Genomic DNA, 18,423 nt, shown 5'->3' on the forward strand with positions numbered 1-18,423 from the left:
TAAATTCGAAAAACAAATCAGCAGCGTCGTTCAAAAAAGCTTTTATCAATTACGCCAAATAGCGAAAGTGAAACCGCTTTTATCAAGACATGATCTTGAGAAATTAATCCACGCTTTTATCTCGACTCGTCTTGATTACTGTAATGCCCTGTATGTTGGCATTAGCCAGGCCTCCCTCGCCCGCCTGCAGCTCGTGCAGAACTCTGCTGCTCGTCTGCTAACACAGACCCGCAGACGTGAGCACATCACCCCTATTTTAGCGTCCCTTCACTGGCTCCCTGTGCGTTACCGAATACATTTTAAACTCCTTTTATTTGTTTTTAAATGTCTAAACAACCTCGCGCCAACCTATCTCTCCGACCTCCTTCAGCCTTACTGCCCCACCCGATCCTTAAGATCAGCCGATCAGCTGCTGTTGACGGTCCCTGACACAAGGCTGAAGCTTAGAGGTGACAGAGCTTTCGCCGTTGCTGCTCCCAAGCTCTGGAACGACCTACCCCTGAGTGTTAGACAAGCCTCCTCTCTTCCTGTTTTTAAATCTCTCTTAAAAACATACTTTTATTCCATGGCTTTTAACACTGAGTGATATCCATCCTGCAATGGCGCCCCATAATACACCTGCTGTGATCCTGTTTTTATGTTTTTATGTTTTTATTAATTCTATTTTAATTATTTATTTTTTATCATGTTCTGTTTGTGTTGTGTTGTGTTTGCTCGGTACTCGTTTTATCTTTTAACCTGCTCATTGTACAGCACTTTGGCTACCCCTGTGGTAAATTTTAAATGTGCTTTATAAATAAAGTTGATTTGATTTGATTTGATCTCCGGGTATAAGGTGACCTTCTAAACCTGACCAACTTATTGGTTTATGGCCACATCATTCTACTATCCAGGTGAGAGGCATGATTTATAATGTAGAATTAACTTTCACTAACTCATCAAAGCTAGTTAGCGCTCTGTAAACACGGTGCCGCAAAAAATAGTTTGTTTGTGTTCGGACTTATAATAACAATATCCCTAATACTTTAACATTCAGGTCACGAGATGTAAATGGAGTATTGTTGGCGGTTTTTAGATATATTTTAAAGGGCTTTATGGTCGAAATAGTGCACCTTCATTCGCTCCATCGTACTGGCCGTATTTTGGGACTTAAAATGCATTAAAAAAAGAAAAACCTGTGTTCTTGTCTTACATAAGGATTGTGAATGATAGGCAAAATGCCACAAAAAAGTAGATTTCCCCTTTGAAGGTCATTTGAATGAATCTAGTGCTTGCATAATGCAAATGATCTTTACAAAAGATCATCTTGTTGTTTATTGATCACTTGCTGTTGTTTATGGTGGGCCACCCTATTGGCAAGAGGAGTTAAGTACCACAGCCAAAAAAAAACACCTCTTCAAAAAAAGCCAAATACATGATTGAATTAATTTTTAACCAATGGAACACTAAGTTGTTAATATTTTTGTAATGTAGAATTTAATAGAGGCATCCCAGCTCACTTCTGACATGCATTTGTTCAACTGTTTTTCAATGCCTTCATGTTTTGTCACTTGTTATTGTTTTTCCTGTCATGTATATATATATATATATATATATATATATATATATATATATATATATATATATATATATATATATTCACATACATATAAATATATAATATATATAAATATATATATATATATATATATATATACATATATATATATATATATATATATATTCACATACATATATATGTACGTATGTGAATATATATATATATGTTATATATTTATATATATTACACTGTACATTTGGATGTATTACACTGTACATTTGGATGGGATTTTATGTATTTTCAAACGTCATTTTACACATCTTCAGTTGATTTATACTATACACGTGCGCACAAACACACACACACACAATTTCAAGAGCCAAATAAACCAGAATGGATTGAGTTGTTGTTCTGATCTGACTTGTTCCGAGTACTGCAATACATTTCATGAGCAACGATCAAGGAGGCGGGGCTATATTTGTTTTCTGGGTTAACCGTCATGTGTGTGACTCATGTTTGATTCAAAGCACAAGACGCAGCTATGGGCTGTTTTTGTATTTGTTAATGACTCGACTTGATAAAAAAAAAACTCCCTGTGATGACTGGACCTAGTGTGTGTCTGATTAAGCAAAGGGGAAGCATGCAGTGATTTGGTTGTTGACAGCCGGGTCCTGGCCCACTCTCCTTCTGGCCCTTGCCCTCAGACTCCCACGACAGATAACGCTGATTATAAAGAGAAATGCGTACATTTATGACAATGTGTTGTTCTCTATTTGTTTTGTGCCGGTTAGGGAGAAAAAGGGCAAGAAAAATGAGATAAGGAAGAGAAGTGTTGAAAAAACACAAGCCATGATGAGAACTTTAAAAAGAAGACGGGCCAAAATAAACATAACCACCAAAACAAAAGGAAGTTCACATTCTGTACAGTAGATTAATGAGTTGCTTGACATTTGAATATAATTTTCCTTTGAAAGGTCAACACAGCATGTATAACTACCCAGTATACAAATATATATATTTTTAAAAAGGACAGCAGACAGTGTGCAGTAGGGGTGTGGGAAAAAAATCGATTTGAATTCAAATCGTGATTCTCACGTGCGATTCAGAATCGATTCTCATTTTAAAAAAATCGATTTTTATTTTTTTAATTATTTTATTATTTTAATTTATCAATCCAACAAAACAATACACAGCAACACCATAACAATGCAATCCAATTCCAAACCCAAACCCGACCCAGCAACACTCAGAACTGCAATAAACAGAGCAATTGAGAGGAGACACAAACACGACACAGAACAAACCAAAAGTAGTGAAACAAAAATGAATATTATCAACAACAGTATCAATATTAGTTACAATTTCAACATAGCAGTGATTAAAAATCCCTCATCGACATTATCATTAGACATTTATAAAAAAATTTAAAAATGAACAATAGTGTCACAGTGGCTTACACTTGCATCGCATCTCATAAGCTTGACAACACACTGTGTCCAATATTTTCACAAAGATAAAGTCATATTTTTGGTTCATTTAATAGTTAAAACAAATTTACATTATTGCAATCAGTTGATAAAACATTGTCCTTTACAATAATAAAAGCTTTTTACAAAAATCTACTACTCTGCTTGCATGTCAGCAGACTGGGGTAGATCCTGCTGAAATCCTATGTATTGAATGAATAGAGAATCGTTTTGAATCGGGAAAAAATCATTTTTGAATTGAGAATCGTGTTGAATTGAAAAAAAAATCGATTTTGAATCGAATCGTGACCCCAAGAATCGATATTGAATCGAATCGTGGGACACCCAAAGATTCACAGCCCTAGTGTGCAGGTAAAAGTATATTCAAGCAAAAGATATGGTGCAGCTGGGAAGTGCACTGGAAGCATAGGTAAAGCTATGCAGGAACAAAGTTAAACAGAACACAAGCACACTAAACAAACTATGAAGTTCAATGATCCAGCACTGAAAGAGGAAAACTAGGTGGACCTAAATAGAACAAAAAATGAACAGGTGTGCAGAAAGTGAAGATGCTTCAAAACAGAGACCAAACCGGAAAACCAACAAAAACAAGTGATTCTAAACACAGGAAAATAACATAGTTCAAACGGTTTATGGACCCTGATAAAATTAAGCATTTTCAAAGTATAAAAATGGCTAAATAAACTAAAAATATCAATACAACTAGAAGAGACCAAACCAATCAGAGCATAATATACAGTGCCGTGGGCGCTGATTGGCTTAGCTTCAAACAGCATTACTATATTGAAATAAATGAGCATAAGGTATATGGGTGTTATTTCATGGGATCGCATAATGTTAAAAAATTCAGAAGGTTGTAGAAAGGTTTTATTTTGTGGCTATAAAAAATATTTGATTTATAATAAATCATTCCTACTCTGCTGTATTCATTTACGACGGTCAAGCCCCAAACAGCCGTAAACGAGGAATTACTGTAGAAGAATAATAGTCCGACAGAAGAGTCTACAGAAATACTTTTTGCTTTTCCTTTTATAAACACAAGTCTAGGTCTGGTAAAACTGCCCCAAAAACTAATACAATAACAAGAATATTGAGGCTCTCCCTCCCTCATACATAACATGGCATTAAAGAGACAGTAACGCTAAATGTTGCTCGCTGCATTTCCGAGAAAAAAGAAGTGGAAAATAACCCAAAACAGAATGATCTGATGTCAGCTGACAAGACGCCTGAAGAAAATGTCAGTGGCTAGAATGCTTAGAGAGTGGATTTAGTCCCAAAATTATTTTTAAAAAGGGACAGTCTTTACACATAGTAAGATAAACAATACATCAGTGGTTCTTAACCACTGGGCTCTGTTTTAAGATTGTTGGGTATATCCGTTTCTCAGCTGTGGTCGGTATGGGCTGCAGCGATACTCAGCTGTAATACACTTTTCCACCACTTGTGGCAGTAATGACAATTTCAAACAGAAGAAGCCTGGAGCTAAAGTCAGAGAAGTTTCTTCAGCACAAACATAATGACTACAGTGGGGAAAGTGTATTTTCATTTGCACTTACATTTTATTGACAGTTTAGTCGCGAAACATATTTATTATTAATTTAGGTTATTTATTTTAGCACAACATAATTGCATGTAAATGTATTTATTGTCAGTTATTTATTGGGTCTTTCTTAGGCAGTATATTTGGTTTGTACTTATTTTTCAAATCAGCCTGACCTAAGCCTAAGGTTTACGTGTTAAATAAATAACCATCTTAGTGATTAACATATGGTTTCATATCATTTGACAAGGTTGAAAACTGTAAGTAGGTTAGATTTAATTATTTAATATGCTTAAAATCAAGAGTAAGATTACTAATTCAGTGTTAATATTTGAGTGGGCCTTGACGTCAAAAAGGCTAAGAGCCCCTGATATACATGTGTTTGTCACACATTAGCTACTATATTGCTAATATTTAGTAGTGTCATTATTTATGGAGAAAAAACACATTAAAACACGTTACCACTAATGGACGCCTGCAATTCTCTGCTGTTTTGCTACTACGAGGAGAAAATCTAAAGGCCATTCAAATAAATGTACTCTGTGATGAACAAAGATGTAAAGTGAAGTGAAGGTAATTATATTTATATAGCGCTTTTTTCGACTGACTCAAGCGCTTTACATTGAGAAACCCATTATAGCTACATTTACACCACACTGGGAGCAAGGTGGGTGAAGTGTCTTGCCCAAGGACACAAAGAACAGTGACTAAAATGGCGAATGCTGGATTCTAACCAGGAACACTCAAGTTTCTGGACGGCTGCTCTACTTTCTGAGCCACGCTGCCCCCAAAGATAAAATGGTTAACTGCATCAAGTGCAAAATATTCAAATTGTTACCTGAGTAAACACTTTCCAGTCCTTAGTCTTCATCGTCTGAGGAATACGTGGGTTTGGATGGTTTGGGATTTAAGTGAGAGTGTACATGCAGCACAGTGTCCACTCGGAGGAGACTTTGGACACACTGCAGTACAGCCATAATTAGAGAGTATTTACAGGAGACAGATTCAAGACCGGATAACATTTTCAAATTGATCGACGATGAAGAATACATACTCGGCTCTTCTTGTACTTTGCCAAACTCTGGCTTGCAAAAAAGTCTCTCCAGGTGGGAAACCTCCAATTTCTTTAAGACTTGTGTCTGAACCAGCAGTAAACGTCTTGGATTGTCCGAGTAAATATGGCGAGGAAGACACAGCAAAGCCTCTGCCAAGACCTGGCATACAATGGGGACACCTGTATCAGTGGGATTAGAAATAGCGCGGGTTCGGCCATGTTGTAAGAGGGCGTGATGTAAGAGAAACTCAAAAGTTCCTCCAGTAGGTATGACGCAACCTGACAAAATAGTGGATGGAGATGTTCCTGGTTGCACAGATATTCTTGTAGCTGCATCCAAAGGCTCCCACGTTGTACGCAGCATGCGGATAGCATCCTGAATTGCACCTGCATATTGATCTGTTTGCCCTTCTGCCAGGCCGCAGATCACAACACTACTTGGTTGGACCATCTTGTCATTGGACTCGGGGAAAGCCACATGAACATATCTGTGGGAGAAAAAAAAAGTTCTTATGAAACAACCAAGATAAGGACAACACTGTTATATTATTAGAAAATGTTTTCAAACCTATGTGCTCCTAGAAGTATTGGTCGGCAAAATGTTAAAGAAGCAACGTGCTCAGGCTGAATTCCCTGACAGTCTGAGACAGGTGTGGTCCCACTCAGGTGTATAAAGAGAGCCAGTTCATCTTCACTGATACACTCCACGACACACATCTCTGCTTGTGTAGCTAAAGCCAGGACAGCATCAGACTGTTTCACTGAAGACAGAAGAACAGAGACTCCAAAAGTCTGAAGGTTTGCAAACATACACTCCAGTGAGCTTTCAGCCCAGGCGCTAAAGCACAAAATACTCCTGTCATGATCCTCCATCGTTTGTTTCCCGAGCTCCAGCACATCTTCTGCGTACACCAACTTTGGTTGCAGGGGTATGGTAAAAATAACCGCCTTAACCGGAAGAAGGGGAATGTTATTGTGGGGTGTTGCAAAGTCCCTGTGGATGACTTGTCCCTCAACCAAGCGAGAACAACTGACAGGCAAGCCTAACACAGCCGTATGCAAGGCAGGGAAGTTGTCGTTCAGAAACTCCAGTGATAAAAAAGTAAAACATCTCCAGTTGGTGAGCAGTTTGCGAATGAGTTCACCCATTAGGTCACAGTGGCTACAACCCAAGCGTGTACGGAAAAAAGATACGAGCAACTTTTGAACGTTGTCACAGTCGGTTAGAGCGTTGGCAGATAAATCATTGGCCAAAAGACAGAATCCATAAGGAACCACTGCAACAGTGATGAAATCCTCCAGTTTCTCCAATGCGAATCCCAGCATTTGGTCGGCCAAGCGTGTTGCAGTGGCAGACTCTGCTGCTGCCCTAGACTTATAATTATGTGATACATTTGGCTCCTTAGAGACTGCGATATGGATGGTTCGTAATAATGATGCCACCAGAAGCATAAAGGATTTTGAACCATCCCCCGTTTTCCCGCTGTGCTTGCGGATACACTCCACCACCGCCCTGCAGTGAAATAGGCATTACATAATCACACACGAGACAATAGGAACATTTATGAAAGATCATGCCTGTGTTACCTGGCTAGTGGGTGCTCCAGTCGAAGTGCAGTGAGAATACGTGTGCCGCTGCGGCTCAACATTGCTTGTCCAGTGTCTCGGGTGAAGAGCACCTGTCCTCCTTCAGGGCCGAAGCTGCGGAGGACGACAGCTTCCAGCGCGCACACGGTTTGCAGGACATGGTTCAGGTGAAGACGCTGCACTCGTTGCATCACTGTACACTTGGCTCAGGAGGTATAGAGCAGGTCGTCCAGTAACTGGAGCATTGGCCATTCAAACCTCGCTCCTTCCATCCATCTAAGTCACTCTTCCATTGTGTCTTTGGGAAAGTTGCCTTCAGTGTCGCCTTTACTGGTGTATAAATGTGTGGTCAGAGAGGCTGTTAGCACGCATTGGTGGCCACCTTTTCCTCAGGGCGGATGTAGTTACAGATGTAGCTACAGATGTAGCTTTTCACCACAAGTGTGTTGCTGTGGAGCGAAAACAATAAGTGTGAAGTAATCTCAGTATCTAGAAATTGGAAAAGACAATCCATTTGTATTATTATTATCATAACACTGGAAAGGAAAAGCCCTGCCGGCCATTCATAGTTTAAAAAACAAATGTACAGACTGTAGGGTTGTCGACCGTCCCTTAAAAAACGGAACTCTGTCCTGTTTTTGAAGACAAAAGTACGCGTTTTGTATAGCGCTATAACATATGCACTTTGCCTTGTATTTTTATACCGGGAGAATAAAAAATAGTCCGTAAAATTTCAATAAATTCCATTAAATACAGCTTTGACAAAAGTTTGCTGCAGGCCAAGGTTTAACCAATCAATGCCAGCGTGTCCGATCGCTGCCCTGTCAAACCCATTGCAATTCGACTTTTCTGACATTTGCTTGTCTTGCCTTGGCTGCTGATTTGCCAAGCTTCTGGCAATCAGGCTACATTTTTTTTTCCAAAAAAGAAGCAAATTGGGAAATTCGGAGATCACTTTTTTCTGAGCTACATGATGTGGCTATCACATCTAGGAGGTACGTGCTAACTTTTTTAGAAGTGTCATTTCGCAACTCTGCTCTCTTGTTGTTGTTAAAATAATGACATCTTGTCCCCAAAACACTAGTTGTGTATTTACATTAATTAAATTATGGAATGGATTAAGCAAAGCAATCAAACAATGTACTAATATGATCCACTTCAAGAAACTCTTCAAACTTAAAGTGTTTACAAAGTACAAAGAACAAGAACCATGACAAACATTCTCAATTTATTTCATCCATCCATTCATTCATTCATTCATTCTCAAAATAAACTTACTTATCTCATCATATGAAATATGACTTACTTCACCAATTATTATTATTAAATTATTATTATTTATTTATTTTTATTGTGATTACTTATGGAGTATATTGTGAATAAATTGTGAACAGGAAGTGAACAAAAAGTTTTAGCAACTGTTATGTAAAAGAAAAGGGGTAGGATTAAATAAGCGCTGCTTCTTCCTACTCCATTTCGAACATGTTGAAAAGAGAAACTGGAAATTGTGATGTATCATGTTATATGCTTGCATGTTCGAAATAAACTCAAACTCAAACTCAAACATTAACATAGTTTGTTTAGCTTTATGATAGTGACACTACACTTTATGATAGTGACACTACAGGGGCCTCCAACAGTTAGCTGGTGATAGGGTAACTCACCAAATGGTTAAATTATATTTTCTGCAACTTAATAGTTTTATAGGTGTTACATTTTCACATTATGCTTCTATTCAATGACAAATGTTTACAATATAGCATAAAGACTATGGCCACAGGTGATTTAATTTACTTGTAGCCACTGCCAGTCATATAATCTCACCTCTCCTTTCTTTTGGTTAAAGTAGTTCTCACACAAATGAAAGTTGGAGACCCCTTCACTATCATAACGATGTACACTAAATGCATACTGTTAGACAAGAGGGAAGTGGCGTGGCGCAGTGGAAGAATGGCCGTGCGCGACCCGAGGGTCCCTGGTTCAATCCCCACCTAGTACCAACCTCGTCATGTCCGTTGTGTCCTGAGCAAGACACTTCACCCTTGCTCCTGATGGGTGCTGGTTAGCGCCTTGCATGGCAGCTCCCTCCATCAGTGTGTGAATGTGTGTGTGAATGGGTAAATGTGGAGGTAGTGTCAAAGCGCTTTGAGTACCTTGAAGGTAGAAAAGCGCTATACAAGTACAACCCATTTATTTATCATTTAAGTCTGTTTAAGAATGTTTATTTTGTTTCTCTTAGGTTAAGCAGAAATCATTTCTATTTAGGATTATTTTTATTTTCTTCAGTTCATTTTGTTACTTTGCACAAAAACATTGATTATCAAAAAAATACTTTCCCATGTATTTGTATTATTACTACAGAACTTGCACATCTAATTGTGTCTCAAAATATGTGTGTAGATTGTCATGGTCATAAAAAGATCCAAAGCAAATGGACTCTTCTGAATGAGTGTCCAGTTGTTTCTGTAGAAATTAGTCAGGCACTATATGTAAACTTTACTGAACCAACTGCGCATGCTCCAAACATACATACACAACTACGGATGACCATAAGGGACAGCCACTACATCTACCCTTCTCCGATGTACAACAAAGAATGAACAATCATTGCAATGTATTTATAAATAAGCATCACCATTAATTAATGAATCAACCTAACACCCTATAGAGGCATTATGTATGAGAATTGCATAACAAATTCCTTACCATCCTCATTTCTCCCTAAGAAAGAAAAAACACAACAAAAAAATAAATAAAAAAATAAAAACTTTACTGAACCAACTGCGCATGCTCCAAACATACATACACAACTACGAATGCCCATAAGAGACAGCCACTACAGTTTCCATTCAGCCTTTGCGGCTAGTATAAAACTCATTTCACACAAATATAAGATAGGCTCCAGCACCCCCCGCGACCCCGAAAGGGACAAGCGGTAGGAAAAATGGATGGATGGATGGATAAGTAAAATTTAAAAAAAATCAGGTAGATTAGCCCTAGAAGTTGGCAATCCTACACATATGCAGACAATAAATATACTACTAAAACGTAGCAATGTTATTAAATGTTGTACTAATCGAACAATATATCAACCGTGTTCATAAACGATTCAAACAAGCACATTTCAGCAACAAGTCGCTTATGAGACGAGCTAAGAGCAAAGTAAAAGCTGTTAGCATCTGCTAGCATTGTCATTGCAACAGTGATTCTCGCTAGCTACTTTTGCTACATTTTTGGTCCTGTCAGGGCACAAAAAGAGACGCGTTCTATCGGTCTAAAAGACACATGCAGGGACATTTATTCCACGGAGGAAAACTAAACAGAAAACTCACCATTATGCACTCGAAAGCTTCCCTCTGTATCCTGGAGACGGGGCTTCTTTGCTTGTCGTGGCGCGTGCGCAGAGACTCTACCGCCATCTAGCGTCTGGCGGTATGAGTTGTCATTCAATTCTTCTGTAAATATGCCAGGCACTTGGCTGTGGGAATATAATGTACATTTTTTTGTGATTTGTATTTAATAATGTATTATAATACTAAAATAAAACATTTTAATTTTCTTTATGGGACTATCAAAATTAAAATTACCAAACATTTTGGCATTGATCATATACACATAGATTAATCATGCAATTTATTTTGACCGTACAAACAGCACGGTGGTTCAGGGGTTAGTACATGTGCTTCATTTTTTTTTTTTGTCCTGTCCAGCTTCTCAGGCAAATCATATAGTTGATGTAGATGCCCATATCGGCTGTTCAGATTTACTTTACAAAAGAGAAGTGTAGGATACTTCTCTTGTTGCCTTATTTGTATTTGACTTTATTAAATGCATTTATACTACCATTTGGTGCAGCCGGGCCGGAGCAGGAGGGGATAGAAAGAGAGAAAAAAGGAAGACAGAGGGGGAAATTGTGGGGAGAAGAGGGGGATTAGACAGAGAGACAAAAACAACAACAGCAAACACAACAACAACAGCAACAACAATAGAGCAACATATACATTCACTGTACAAACATACATATACACATCCTGTACATATACACTCACTGTACAAACACACATATACACATACTGTACATATAAATTCACTGTAAAAACACATATACACATTCTGTACATATACAAGTACATATGCATACATACACTCATGCACATAATCACGTTTCATCAAACATATATTAATGTTGTTGCCCTTGGGTAAACTGGGTATAACACATGGCACACTGACAAAGCTTAACCTATTGTTACTATAACAATCTACAAGGTTAAGGTAGGTTGCTTCTCTTTCTTCCCCTCCATTTTTCTGCATTCTTTCGTATCTCAAGTTATCATTACGTATATGTATTGTTGCATTTGAACAACTGTATTGTTGATAATAAAGGTAAAGTATTGGTATTGTTCATTATCAATAGCGCTATTTCTATTGGTATTTGTATTGCTCCATTTGTAGTGTACCGGGTAATAATGCTCATTGTCATTTCTGTATTATTTTTTATTTTCGCTAACTGCTTATTTGCTATTACTTTTACCATCATATTTGTACATGTCGTATTTGCTGATGTTGTACACGTGCTTCATAGTACGAAGGTCCTGAGTAGTCCTGAGTTCAATCTTTCTGTGTGGAGTTTGCATGTTCTCCCTGTGACTGCGTGGGTTCCCTCCGGGTACTCCGGCTTCCTCCCACCTCCAAAGACATGCACCTGGGGATAAGTTGATTGGTAACACTAAATTTGCCCTAGTGTGTGAATGTGAGTGTGAATGTTGTCTGTCTATCTGTGTTGGCCCTGTTATGAGGTGGCGACTTGTCCAGGGTGTACGCCGCCTTCCGCCCGAATGCAGCTGAGATAGGCTTCAGCACCCCCCGCGACCCCAAAAGGGACAAGCGGTAGAAAATGGATGGATGGATGGACTATCAAAATTAAAATTACTAAACATTTTGGCATTGATCATATACACATAGATTCATCTTGCAATTTGTTTTGACCGTACAAACTCTTTTACCTTAACCCCTGGGTCGGCAACCTTCAGCATACAAAGAGCCAAGTGAGCCAATTTCCTCCAAAATAAAACCCACCTCTGTTTGATTCCTAAAATTACGATAACACCACTTATAATTTCGTTCCACTTATGCTATAGAATTTATGAAATCAAACACTTGACAAAATATGACTCACAATTTATTTCTGGGTATAACAAAGCAAATCAGTAAATTATTTTGAACACGAGAAAAAAAATACACTGGTTTTTCTCTTATTAATTAATTTAAAAAAAAACTCACTCCAATATACTGAAGGTATACAACTGCGGCATATTTAATTTGACTAAAAAGGGAAAACAACAAACTTTTCATAAATGAAAGCAAATTAAAAAAAATGTAAATAAATAAAATGTTCCTCTTTTTTGATCCGTCCTTTGCTAGCTGGCCGAGGGTTGACCGCTAAAAACAATACAATTGCTTGGCAGCAAGAGATGACGCTTAGGGGCTCATACATTTTGATCGACAATATATTAAAATATGTTTTATTTTCATATGACAATATCCTAGAACTCTCCAAAATAACAACTGTTAAATTACAATAAGCTAACTAAATAAAGTACAATTTAATAAATTAAGTCAGGGGTGCCCAAACTTTTTGATTCGGTGGCCGCACTGGGTTAAAAAAATTTGGCCGAGGGCCGGGCTGTGTGTATGTGTATATATATATATATATATATATATATATATATATATATATATATATATATATATATATATATATATATATAATCTGAGTGCAATTATGTCACGTTATCCATGGGAAAATGCATTTTTAGACAATATGATTGACCTGAGCGGCTAGGAAACACAGAGGGTAACAAGCGGTAGAAAAGGGATTGGAAAGGACAGATTAAAAAAAATAAATATATATATATATATATATATATATATATATATATATATATATATATATATATATATATATATATATATATATATATATTTCGAGTGCGATTATGTCACGTTATCCATGGGAAAATGCATTTTTAGACAATATGATTGACCTGAGCGGCTAGGAAACAAAGGGTAACAAGCGGTAGAAAATGGATTGGAAAGGACAGATTTAAAAAAAAAAAAATATATATATATATCTTTGGACTTACCGGGGGCCGGATTTTAGACGCTGGCGGGCCGGATCCAGCCCGAGGGCCGTAGTTTGGGGACCACTGAATTAAGTAGCCATTATTTGTTGACATCTTGTTTAAAAGCCAAAGGGAGCCACGGCGGAGGCATGAAAGAGCTGCATGCGGCTCCAGATCCGTGGGTTGTAAACCCCTGCCCTAACCGTTACAGTGTCAGTGATCAGGTCAATACATACGAAAATCAGTGAGCTTGCTGGCACATTTCTCTCCAAAATACAGCCTGAAAGAACTTTAGATAAAACTGTTCGCAAGTTTTGTGCAAATAAATAACACACATTCAAGTAAAACATTTAAAACGTTTCTGGATGACATTCTGACAATGAAATGGCATTTGTGTACAAATATTGGGGTCTTTACTTAAGCATATTTGAATTATGCAAGCGAGTAATCACCTGTGATTAATCATGATTAATCCAAATGCCAAAATGTGATTTAAAAATCTGATAAAAAAATATATGACAGGTCCTCGTTTGTATTTCTAGCTTGCTAGCCTAAAGTGCGTGTGTCCTATTCAAAACAGATACAATTACTCTGCTACGACGACAGGTAAGACTGTTCGAGTGCCAGACTTTAGTCCCAGTGGACATTTTTGTCTTTTTTTTTCGCTTTACCTTGCAACTTTCAAAAACATTCGCTCAAGGTGTCCCTTTGATAACAGATTCAGAAGGCCACAGATGTGCTTTGCGAAGCCTCGATGACATTGACCTTTGTCAAAAATGATGGAATTGCTCCTCGATACGCAGCGTGCAAAAAGTGCTCGGTAGGTGTACAGTATCCCTGCTCTTTTTCCTCAAGGTGAACAGAGGCCCGGGTCGGAACCTGAAACCACATCCTAAGTTTCTAAATGAGGCAACAACATCATCTATACATAGACAATATCAGGCAGCCCTGCAGGGAAATGCTCAATAACACACCCTCACGCACACACACTACTCTGAATGTTAATACCCGCTATTGCTGAACCCTCAGTATGCTAATGAACATTTTAAAAAGCAGTGTCACTACATTAATGAATATTTATTCGTGGCCCGGAGAGGGTGACAAGATGGGAAAGGAACATAAAAATAAAAAAAAGACCCAAATTAGGACACCTTGAGAGACAAGAGGACCAACATTTACATTTAAAGTATCTTAACCAGCTTCTCGTTATTTGAGATGCAGTATAACAAAAAAAAAAGGCCACGCATTTACACTCTTTCTTGCTACACGCTTTTCTGTCCTGTCCTGTCATCCCCTTTCCTCCTCCTCCTCCACCTCCTCTCTGAAGGGAAAAGCATCACTTGCTGTTTGGACAGCCGAATACTGGTAGGTCTGTTTATTATTTCCTTTCTCAGATGCAAATCTATTACAAGCAAGGACCACTTAGCTGCATGTAAAACATAAGGATGGTGTTGTGATTGTTTTACTTACGGCATGGTGAAAACTACACTGCAGATTATTTGCCACTTGCCAATATTTAACATTTTATTTCTAGAAATGTCCCCAGTTTTAAGAGCTATTTACTTTTTTTTAGTCATTGACTTTATATCATAATGTACATTTTTAGTAGGAATATTTAATTATATTTTGTCTGTTCTAGTTTTAAAATGTTAAAATTGAGAAAATAGCTATTTAAATAAGATATTTTGGTTTTCCCCACATAGAAAACCTTGTTTAAAGATTCCAAAACATCTCAAGGATGCCTAATTTAAGAATTGCAAGTTGAATAATGCTTGTTTTCAGAATAAAATACGTATTTGCTTAAGAGTCCTGCTAAATCTCAATTTATGATGTGTTATAAGTAAATTTAACTAGAATAGAATAGAATAGAATGGACTTTATTGTCATTATATTTGCATATAACGAGATTAAGGACTCCAACTTAAGGTGCGGTAGTGGGAACAAATATGGGGTAAAAGTAAATTAAATTACACAACAGGTAATAAAGAAAAAACAAACAATTGAAATAAACAGACTACTATCTAATAAAAACTAGATGCATGGACAGATAATTTCAGTAGTTTAAAAAAAAAAAAATTCCTGAAATTTCATCTTTTCATCCGAGATTTGGTCAGCTCTTTTTAGATATTTCATTTATTAGCTTCTTACTATAGTTAATGGAATTATGTTCAACGTTTGGACGAAGAAAACTATTAAAATTGAAAAAAAAAAAAAAAAAAAGACTTTTTTTGTATTGTGAGTTTGTGATGTAAATATTTGTTTAAGATAAAAAGTATGTTCTGAATAATACTCTGCATAATTCCTCATTTTTACCAGAAACGTTTTCAATAAATGTGGGATTTACAGCAGGCACCTCTGTGAAATAGTATGAGGTTTGTAAAATAACTATTTAGATATATTTATAACATTTTGAAATCACTAATTTAAAAAGTTGTTTATAGAATATTCAAATGTACTTAACTGCAACAACCGTCATTATTATTTCGAATAAAAGTCATATGCGTGTAGTTAGGGGCTGAACGGCTGTTAGGGCTGCAAACACTTTAGAGCAGCACACACACACACACACACACACACACACACACACACACACACACACACACACACACACACACACACACACACACACACACACACGCACACACGCACACACGCACATGTGTGACGCTTCCATCTTCTCCTTCACGTCAGCAGCTGGGTCACACACAGTGGAACAGGGTGTACAGCCTGCTGCGGGGTTAGTGCCTGGCCAGCAGAAAAATAAGTCATTTGAAACTGACGGTCATTTGAGAATATTATTGATCAATTGTTTTTTAGCTGGCATTTACAAGTGAGACTATTCGTTTAGTTTGGACAGGCAGAAACTGTCTTTGTTGTGTTTTGTTACATTTGCCATTTGTGAGGTAATTATCTGGTTACTAGGACTACGTAAAAATACACACAATTCTGAATGAGGGTTCAGGGAAGAAGCAATAAAAGTATCATCATATCCCTCGCTGAGCCGCTCTCTTATAGCTTTGCCTTCTTACAGGATTCAGTATGTTACCTTTTGCCGTCATTATAATGCAGCACTGAATTACTGCAACTTTGATGACTTTGTGGATTTTTGTATTGTGTAAAATGTAAATACATGCAGTAGGAAGAAGTGTGTCTATTAAATGATATGTGCATGTGTGTGTCTTTGTGTGTGTGTGTTGTGTGTGCATGAGCAACAGTACTGAGTGAGGCCAATGAAGTGGAGCACGCTTGAGCACAAATCAGAGTACTCACACTCGGGTTGTCTTCCCAGCCGGCACAATACATTGAAACAACGTTGAGAACTTGTTGAATTAGCTTCTGACGTTGAACAACTCAAACATAACACTGAAACAACATGCTTTTTGACGACTTTTAAACAATGTTGGGTTCTGCATGAAGTCGATTTGACCATTGAATTTTGGTCTTTTCCTAACCAATATTCTACAACACAAATACAACGTTGAAACAACATGCTTTATGACGACGATTATTCAATGTCAGATTGTGACGTTGATTTGACCATTGAAATGTGGCCAGTTTCCAACCGGCAACGTAGAGCCAACGTTGGACATCAACGTTGTCTCAATTTACAAATACAACTATTTTGCAATGTTTTTTCAAAGTCAGTTTTAAAGGACGTGTACGTATAATCAACGTTGTATCAATGTCTTGTGCCTGCTAGGTTAGGTCTTGTTCACACTGCAGATCAATTCCGATTTTTTGGCCTATATGTGACCTGTATTTTCATGTCAATGTGAACAGTACAATTCCGAATTGTTCTAATCAGACCTAGGCACCTTTCTTATATGGATATAAATCGGATATGTATGTGATGTGTCCTCAATGTGAACGCTACTGTCATACTTGCCAACCTTGAGACCTCCGATTTCGGGAGGTGGGGGGTGGAGGGCGTGGTCGGGGGTGGGGCGGGGCGTGGTTGGGGCGGGGCGTGGTTGGGGCGGGGGGCGTGGTTAAGAGGGGAGAAGTATATTTACAGCTAGAATTCACCAACTCGAGTTTTTCATATATATATATATATATATATATATATATATATATATATATATATATATATATATATATATATGTATGAAATACTTGACATTCAGTGAATTCTAGCTATATATATATATATATATTTATTTATTTTATTTTATATATATAAATAAAAGAAATACATGAATTTCAGTGTTCATTTATTTACACATATACACACACATGACACTCATCTACTCATTGTTGTACTTAAAAGTACAATGCAATACAATTCCGGGGCAATGGCACCTATCAAATACACTGTAATGAAAACACAGTTGTTCTACTAACTGTACTGTGTGTTATGAGAGTAGAGTATGTGTGTATGTGGCCCTTTAATAGGTGACAGCATGTGAGGTGAGTGACATCAGTGAGTGTGTGGGCGAGAGAAGAGAGGGAGCGGTAGCATGAGTGCGGGGAGGGACTAGTTGATTTTGTGTTGGATTGGCTGTGTGCAAGCAATCAATAAAGCAAGATTTGCAACTAATCGCTGGACTCATCATTCACCCTAAAGTCGTCCGCTGTGGAGACCCACTGCCGGGTAAGGTGAAGGGTGTTGCCCGGAGCATACATCGGCCCTGGAGAAGTGTCTCCCCTGCGCTCTTCGACTATGGTCTCGTTCTTCTGCTTCGTCTCCTGGTGTGCGCACACTGGACTCAGGTCCGCATGGAGCTGGAGGGGGCGTGGCCTCCAGCTCCGGCTGAATTCCGGAAGATTTTCGGGAGAAAATTTCTTCCGGGAGGTTTTCGGGAGAGGCGCTGAATTTCGGGAGTCTCCCGGAAAATCCGGGAGGGTTGGCAAGTATGGCTACTGTGCTCAGGTCGCATTCATCCGACCAGAACATCATCACAAAGCGATAAGCGTCATATTTATATGCATGCCCAAACAGATGGTCACAAAATAATTAGTAGTCAACAGAGTACAAAATTAATGTTTTAGGAACTCACGTGAAACTTACACCACTCCTGTCTCCGACTGCTCGCCCACAGTCACGCTCTCACTAGTTGGCATAGCGACTGTCCCAGTTCATAGCTTATAGC

The 18,423-nt window shown here is 38.0% G+C and overlaps 2 protein-coding genes across 2 annotated transcripts in view; one reads left to right on the forward strand and one right to left on the reverse strand.

Annotated features, from left to right (window-relative positions):
• Nucleotides 1-2,776: 2,776 nt before the first annotated feature.
• On the reverse strand, nucleotides 2,777-10,651 carry bbs10 (Bardet-Biedl syndrome 10). Its single transcript, XM_061925021.2, has 4 exons — nucleotides 10,541-10,651; nucleotides 7,209-7,657; nucleotides 6,190-7,134; nucleotides 2,777-6,109 (listed from the first exon to the last, which is right to left on the reverse strand). Exons 2-4 carry the CDS (start codon nucleotides 7,397-7,399, stop codon nucleotides 5,428-5,430), a joined length of 1,818 nt encoding a protein of 605 aa, XP_061781005.2. The 5' UTR covers nucleotides 7,400-7,657; nucleotides 10,541-10,651; the 3' UTR covers nucleotides 2,777-5,427.
• Nucleotides 9,752-18,423, forward strand: part of syt1b (synaptotagmin Ib) — a 25,982-nt gene continuing 17,310 nt past the window's right edge. Inside the window, exon 1 of the mRNA XM_061924280.2 lies at nucleotides 9,752-9,792. Within this exon, the coding sequence (XP_061780264.1) occupies nucleotides 9,752-9,792 (41 nt within the window). The remainder of the gene's footprint in view (nucleotides 9,793-18,423) is intronic.

The sequence above is a fragment of the Nerophis lumbriciformis genome, linkage group LG29, assembly GCF_033978685.3.
Source record: "Nerophis lumbriciformis linkage group LG29, RoL_Nlum_v2.1, whole genome shotgun sequence".
NCBI classification, from domain to species: Eukaryota; Metazoa; Chordata; class Actinopteri; order Syngnathiformes; family Syngnathidae; genus Nerophis; species Nerophis lumbriciformis.